The 8,191-nt window shown below is 48.1% G+C and overlaps 1 protein-coding gene across 1 annotated transcript; it reads left to right on the top strand.

Annotated features, from left to right (window-relative positions):
- The first annotated feature begins 298 nt into the window (after nucleotides 1-298).
- On the top strand, nucleotides 299-6,302 carry Lrrc55 (leucine rich repeat containing 55). The gene is made up of 2 exons (XM_090348746.1): nucleotides 299-1,013; nucleotides 4,922-6,302. Exons 1-2 carry the CDS (start codon nucleotides 299-301, stop codon nucleotides 5,155-5,157), a joined length of 951 nt encoding a protein of 316 aa, XP_090204872.1. The 3' UTR covers nucleotides 5,158-6,302.
- Nucleotides 6,303-8,191: the final 1,889 nt, after the last annotated feature.

Genomic DNA, 8,191 nt, shown 5'->3' with positions numbered 1-8,191 from the left:
GGGGTACAAAAGAGCTGCAGGGTCCCTTTCAGGACCTGCTGGCATTAGTTCCAGCCTCATCCTGGTCCCCTTCCTTTTTCAAGTTTTGATCATCTTTTCATACCCTGGGAGACTTCCACTGGATTACTGGCTCCCTTCTAGGCTCCAAACACCAGACTTCCTGTGGATGTCAAGATGCCCTTTGGTGCTTAGAGGCTCCAGGAAAGGCTCAAGCCAAACCACTCCATGCTCAGCAACCACGCATTCAAGACTCAGGCCTCTGATGTGACTGTCTCCCCGTGCACTGATTGTTGGCCCCATGGACCTGGCCCTGGTGGACTCCCTTCAGCACTGCTGTTGCCAGCTGCCTAAGATGGATAACACCTGGGCCCAGCTTCCCTGGCCTGGACCCTTCCACCCAGCCATGTTATTGGTCTCTCTCCTTTTGGCAGCTGGTGTCATGCACTTAGATGCAGGTACCACCTGCCCAGTCCTCTGTACCTGTCACAACCAGGTGGTGGATTGCAGCAGCCAGAGGTTATTCTCTGTGCCCCCAGACCTGCCAATGGACACCCGCAACCTCAGCCTGGCCCACAACCGCATTACAGCCGTCCCACCAGGTTACCTCACATGCTACATGGAGCTCCAAGTGTTGGATCTGCACAACAATTCCTTGATGGAGCTGCCCCCCGGCCTCTTCCTCCATGCCAAGCGTTTGGCACACCTGGATCTGAGCTACAACAACCTGAGCCACGTGCCGGCTGACATGTTCCAGGAGGCCCACGGGCTCGTGCACATCGACCTGAGTCATAACCCATGGCTGCGAAGAGTACACCCCCAGGCCTTCCAGGGCCTCGTGCAGCTCCGGGATCTGGACCTTAGCTACGGAGGCCTGGCCTTCCTCAGCCTCGAGGCCTTGGAGGGCCTGCCTGGCCTGGTGACTCTACAGATTGGGGGAAATCCGTGGGTTTGTGGCTGCACCATGGAGCCGCTGTTGAAATGGCTGCGAAACCGAATCCAGCGCTGTACATCGGGTAAGAGGGCATGGCTGGACTGGGCCAGGTATGGGGGTGGGGGGTGGGAAGGGGGGACAGGATAAGCTCTTGAGAAAAGTGAGACTTCTAGGTATCCCATTGTGTCCATCTGTTCTTGCAATCAACAAACATTGGTTTTATTTATTTATTTACTTCTGTGGCTTAAACTCAGCCTGATCACTATCCTTGGGAATGTTTGCTCAAGGCTAATGTTCTACCACTACTTCCAACTTTGGGGGGTGGGGCATTAATTGAAGGTTAAGAGTCTTATGGACTTACTTGTCTCAACTGGCTTTGAACCATGGTCCTCTGACTTCAGTCCCCTGAGTTATAAGTGTAATCCACCAGTGCCGGGCATATTTGTTGAATTCTTGCAATGCATGCAAGAATGGGGAAGTATTTTGTTCCTGTGGTGCATGCATCCTAAGGGAGCAGAAGAATTGTTGACACTGGGCATTTAATCCACATTTTATAATCCACATTTTATAATCCCCATTTTACAGGAGGAAAAAAACAATTGAGAATAAGGCAAAGGCTTGTCCCGAATCATCTCATATATCAAGCAGTTGGGCTGTAGATAAAGCTCAGGTCCATCTCAGCATCTGTTCTGCACTACCAGGCTCCTTTTTAATTCCTTCGAGAACTGGTAATGAGTAACACTATCTATTTTAATGCTTACTATCTGCCAGGCCTTATTCTAAGCTTATTTTGTACTTTAGTGTATCTTACCCTCACAAGCGCTCTCACGAGGCTCTTATTCTCTGTAAAAGGAAAACAGGGCACAGAGAGATGTCATGGTTTGCCCAAAGTTACTCAGGTACCAAGTGATGATCTGTCAGGATTAGAACCCCAGAAGTCTATGAATCCTCTGGCCATGCATTCTCAAGAGTCAGGCTGTGGGCTAACAGTCCAAGTTGTGGGGTGCCCAGAGGGCCTCAAGAGTCCTCAAGATGTGTTCTTGGAAGGGAAGCCGAGAAGAGGAGCTATGATGTAGTAATTCAACCTGCCATTCCCAACTAGAGAGTAGATTGAAGGCCTAATGGAATCACAGGGGTTTGATAGGTCCGGGCCTTACCCGGTTTGTCTAAGCCTGACCCAGAGGCCGTGACCTCGGCCACCAACTCTCCAGTGTGACCACACCAAACACAGGTTCCCAGACTGAGAATAATAGTATAGTTACTAGGGTCCCATCCCAAAACCTGCACTCAGCCTACTCAGGGGAAAAAAATCTGTAATGTTGAATGAGGCAGGAAAGAGAGGACGACTGAGTGGGGAGCCCTCGACCAAAATAGTATGAGTGGGGCTGTGGGTCACGATTCCAGTGTTTCCACAGAGCTGTGGGAGGAAGTTCTCTGGGACTGAAATAGCTGGGGACTGAGATGGGACAATGATTTGGGAGGGTGGGGGGGCAGGAGGAGGTGACTGCCTGGAGCTAGCTCCCCACCAGCCCAGCTCTGCAGACTGGCTCTTTCTGTCCTGTCACCGGTGACAGAAAGAGTCCTTGGGTGTTTAGCACAAGTAACAGAGGAACTCCTGTTCTTTTGGGAATCTCTAAAAACCCCTGCTGCCCTGCAGAGGCCTAGCTTCCCAGCAGGCACGAGAGGAGTCCAAGAGCCTAGCAGTAAAGTCACACAGCAGGGCAGTTTAGGGACCAGAGCTGCAGAGGAGGGGCAAAGACCATTCACAGACCCAAAGTAAGAGGCAAACATAGAACCCAAGTTCCTCCATGCCACGTGTTTGTCCCATGCCACCGTCATGGGGCAAAACCTTGCCAACGTAGACACAGCTAAATGGTGTGGTCCCCTTTTACGTCTTTCTCTCCCCCCCGCCCCACCCCGCCATTACTTCTTCCCATTTTTCTTTGTAGGATTCTCAGTTATCTTTGGTGTTTGTTCTTTTGTTCAGACAAGAATAACTGAAGAAAACTACTAGGCCACAATCTGGCTTACTGAAGAGCTCTGTCAGCCCCTCCCCCCCTCCAGTTTCCCACCGTGCACCCTATGCATCCTGCTCAGGGATCCCAGCAAGTCCTCTAGCTGTCTGTGTCCTCTGCTCAGGTACCCAATTGACTTGGGAGTTGAGCCTCTTCAGTTTCTAGATAAGCATTTCCAGCAAGTCAACTCCAGATGTAATCCCCACCCAAGCAGGGACTAGAGTACTGCGCAAATAAGCTACGGGGACAATTCAATCTAGACCTTGCCTTCTCCTCAGCTCAAACCAGACCTCCTATTTCTGAGAATGAAGGTGCCCATCCATTTGTCAAGAGGGTCAATTCAAGTCCATCCATTTCCTTCGCTGCCCTCAAGAATCATATAAAGAGTACTTGACTTTTATACACCCTTAATTTAAATACTCCATAGTTTAAAAAAAAAACTCCACACTGACTCTTAGGAAATTTAAATTGGATTTTGCTTTTCTTAGAGAGGCAGAACATAAGGCATAGAAAGACAAAAAAAAAAGACTTGGCCAGGGTGAAAATTCAATTAACATGTATGGGCTGAACAAAGCCACAGCTGGATTACTCTAAAGCCAATGCCCAGACCTACCAGGAAGAATTTTCCCCACACCCCCACTCCTACTTCCAAGGCAGACTTAGATCAGACCACTGACAACCACCAGACCCTTAGAGAGGTGACCCTGGGACAAAGCAGTCAGATCTGGAGACAAGAGCAACCCAGAAAAGGAGCGATACCCTTCACACAAGCTAGTGAGAGATGCAGAGATTTGAACCTGGGGTTATAGCTACAGAGCCCATTCCCTTGACCTTCTATTCTCTGTGTCTGGAAAAGTCCTGTAGGTTAGCAGAAGGACTCATGGGTAAGTAGACAGAACTCAGGCTTTGGACGTGGAGTCCTATATTCACTTGACAAGGATAACACTGTGCACCTGATCTGCATATGGCACTGTTCTGAGGCTGAGGAGGAGAAAATGCACAGTAGATGAACTGTCAGGCAATGATAAATATCATGGGAGAAAAATGATAGAGTTGTTAGTTCAATAATGGAATTTTTCCCCTGGGGAAAGGAGAACTCGGGTGTTATTTTATACAGAATCATAAGGGGAGGCCTCCCTAATAAGATGGTATCCAGAAAATCCCAAAGGAGATGAGCTGTGCAGATAACCAAAGGGTAAAGCCCCTTCATAAGGAGCTAGTGCAAAGGCACCCTCTCTCCCATGAAAACAGATTGCTTAGGGTCATAGGAGAAGATCAGAGGCTGTGTGGCTGGAGCAAGATAAAGAAAAGGCAGAATGGAAAAAGCTGGGAAATTATTCATGGAGCCCACACTGAGGATTCTGCCAAAATACATATGTGTGTATACTGGAAGGTGTTGAGCTGAGAGTGAGAGCACTGGACTTCAGGCTTGAAGAAGCCCTCACTCCCTTGAGAGTGCGGAGAGGGCTTACGGTCCGAAACCCTGAACCAATAAAAAAAACTACTGAAAGACAACAGTGCCCCACAAAAATGCCTCAGACTCCACCATTCATAGCTGCAGGACTTTTGGCAAATCACTAGGCTTCCTAAGCAGTGATTTTTTTTTTCACACCTATAAAACAGGTATAAAAATGCCTTCAGGACCAGGAATTTGGCCTAGTGGTAGAGTGCTTGCCTGGCATGCGCAAAGACCCGGGTTCAATTCCTCTGTACCACATACATAGAAAAAAGCCAGAAGTGGTGCTGAGGCTCAAGTGGTAGAGCTCTAGCCTTGAGAAGGTCCAAGGACAGTGCTCAGGCTCTGAGCTCAAGCCCAGAACTTGCAAAAAAAAAAAATCTTCAGTGTTCTCCAAGAGACCAAAGAGGATAAGTAAACTGGGGGTGCATGGAAGGAACCCAGTAAGGGGAGGGGTCCTCTCCTGTCCATTTTGCTCTCTCCCAAGCACCTCAGCCCTGCCCATGTTCTATGTTGCAGATTCTCAGCTGGCTGAGTGTCGGGGACCCCCTGGAGTTGAGGGTACCCCTCTCTTCTCACTCACTGAGGAGAGTTTCAAGGCCTGCCACCTGACCCTGACCCTCGACGATTACCTCTTCATCGCCTTTGTGGGCTTCGTGGTCTCCATCGCTTCTGTGGCTACCAACTTCCTTCTGGGCATCACGGCCAACTGCTGCCACCGTTGGAGCAAGGCGAGCGAAGAGGAAGAGATCTGACATCGGTGCCTCTCACCCTCCATGCTGCCAACTGCCATTGCTGATGATTGCTGAACACACCCACCACTGGCTGCCCACTCTGGTTCCGCGGTGTCCTGGCACCTCCATCATGGCTCAAACAAGGTCGGGACACAAACTTCGTGTGAGCATCTATCCACTTGGGGGTCAGACACTGTGCCCTTAGGGACTGGCGGTACAGAAAAAATCCAACTAGTCCCCAGCACTCAAGACACCTGCTTTTAGTAGAGGAGTGAAGGTCCACACCAACCCCTTTAAAATCATTTTTCAGTGCTCTGGGAGTCATCAACAAGCTGTCTCTCACCATCCAAGAATTAAAACTGGCTGGGAGGGGAGGGTGTTTTCATAGGATTAAACCTTTCCCTAGGACATCCAGCCCTTACTACTGTCCACCATTGCTTCCTGGGAATGAGAATGCCTCCCTGCCAGTCCCTTTAGCCTCCTCCTACCAGCAGTTACAAGACAAGGCCACCTCCCACTGACTGACCCCATGTACCCAGTCCTGCAGCTGTGACCTGAAGGTGAGGTCCCAGGCAGCAGACTGACGACAGACACCTTTACCATGCTTCCTCCTTCCCTTGTCTTCTGCCTCTCACTCAAACTTTTAGAAGAAGTAGCCCCTTCCACCACCACCCCACCCCACCACCACAGAGCAGGAAGAGTCCTGAAATCCTGGGCCCCCAGTGACGTGACTGTTCCTGATATGGTGCTCACACAAAGGATCTCACCAGAAACATGGACTGTGGGCTACAGACCCATAGCATGAGAGTTCCTGGGGCAAAGGGACAGAGCCACCGCTACTGAAGGGTGTTCCTTTTCTTCTAAGCAACACACTTACTTAAGAAGAAGGGTGGGAGAGCTATTCATTCCAGAGCCCTTGCCATGATGGAAGGCTCTGTTCTGTGCTCTCTCCATAAACAATCCCCTCTACACACACATAGCAATCCTTTGAGGGGAGTGTAGGGGTGGCCATTTTGCAGAAGAGGGTAATTCAGGTTCAGAGAGGTCAAAAGTCTACATGCCATTTGATTATCAAAATCAAGTCCTCGCTGTTTCTACCGCCCCATCCAATAGTGTTGTTCCTATGGGGAACATGACAAACTCTATAAATTCAAATGCACATAGAGCTGCTGATAAGAGTCAAGCACTCTTCTGGGTGCATCTAGATCTACCGATTCATTTATTTCAAGGCTTATGGCAACACTGCTTAGTGGTGTTTATTGTTCCTATTTTATAGTCATTTGTAGAGAACCGAGGTCTTGATATCCAAGGGTATCTGGACCAACTCCAGAAAAGAGGTAATGTGCAGAACCGTTCAGGGAACTCGTATCTATAATCAGTCAATAACCAAGTGACTATGTGTAAAGCACAATTATCATCAGCATCTTCACTGTCAATTCCATCTGCTTCTTCATCTTCCCTGTCTTCTTTAGCACTAGTTTAGGAAGTGCTTTTGTACCTGTCTCCTTGGCTTTTTATAACTCCATGAGGGAGACCAATCAAACACCAATAAGGCTATCTCATAGATAGGAAAGTAGAAGTTCAAGACTGAATATAACTTGCCCTTGAAGTAGCAACCCAAGTTTGCCTAGAGTAGCAAAGTTGTACTGAACTCCATCATGATTCTCTTTCCCCAAGAGCTTTGGGGAACAGATACTTTGAGATTATCTAAATAAGAGACAATAGAACCCCGCTGTTCTACAAGTTTTATCTCTCTTGAAGCAGAGATGCAGTTCAAGTAATATATGAAGAGAAGACAGTTGCTTTACAGTGTGTAAATAAACCATTAGAGCATGTGGCCAATGGTAGCTGTCATATAAAATAATAGTAGTCATAACAAATAAGATCCTTGGGAAACAGTAGAGGAGTGAGGGCCACTCCTCCCAAAAAGCCCTGCTGCTGTCTTACTTTACCAGAGAGTCCAAGAAGACAGAGAACATTCTCGATAACCCCCACAGGAGTTGGAAGACCTAAGGCACTGTCAGGGCTGGCCAGGGTAAGAATGGAAAACAGGGGCTTTCTTTTCTTGCCCCAAATCCCCCACTGCCCCATCCTCCAGGCAAACATGAAATGAAGGAAGGAGACCACGGTATCATCCACGAAGTCTTCTCCCACTGAGCTGTCCTGAGCTAATCTACCCAATTCTCCCTCAGAAACTTGAACTAGCTTTGTGTGCCTTGGCCATCTGGGAACTGTCCCTGCTCCTGTGACATCTGACCCACAACTATATATCTGCTTTCTCCTTCCTCAGTGGCTAAGGATGATGGACTCCAGCACTTCCTACCAATCAAGCTGACAGCCTAAAGTTTTTGGAAAAGAACTTTTGAAAATAATAGTCCTGACAGAAAAGTTGAACTTCCACTAGAGGAACGCGATGTTCCTCTATAGCAATCTCCTGTGGGACTTGCTTGTTGAATTATAGCTAATACGGTTTAAGATATGTACCTATTCTCTCTCTCTCTCTCTCTCTCTCTCTCTCTCTCTCTCTCTCTCTCTCTCTCTCTCTCTCTCTCTCTCTCTCTCTCTCTCTCTCTCTCAGAGCTAAAACTAGATGAGAAGCCAAATGTCCCCTTGAGATCAAATTGCCTTTCGAGTGGGACAATTTGATCTCCACTCATGGAAATATTTTGAGTAAGATACATGGCTTTTCAAGGAAAAAACTTCCTCTAATTACTAAAAGGTCTCCCAGCTAAATCAAGTATAGTAAGGGAGACACTGAACCTCCCTTTTAGCAACAAACTCACCCACCACCACCACCTACCATCTTGTTTAGAACAAAATTTGTCGAAATAAGCTAGCAATCCTGGTTGGGATTGTTCTTAAGTCTCTGGTGACCACTAGCTGTTGCTTTCTCAAGGTTCCATTGAGTTGTTCAACACTGGCTAACATGTATGTTGATAGGGTATCTCTGTGCCTGTCTATGTGTCTATCTGTGAGGTTCCCTTTGTGCTGATTGTCTTGTGACGTGGGGAGAAAAGATCTCTGTCCACTCGGCCATCAGGCTACTGCATTCTTT

Source organism: Megascapheus bottae, chromosome 16 (genome assembly GCF_031878675.1).
Source record: "Megascapheus bottae isolate mThoBot1 chromosome 16, mThoBot2.hap1, whole genome shotgun sequence".
NCBI classification, from domain to species: domain Eukaryota; kingdom Metazoa; phylum Chordata; class Mammalia; order Rodentia; family Geomyidae; genus Megascapheus; species Megascapheus bottae.
The sequence above is the reverse complement of the archived record's forward strand: the minus strand, read 5'-3'. Positions and strand labels throughout refer to the sequence as shown.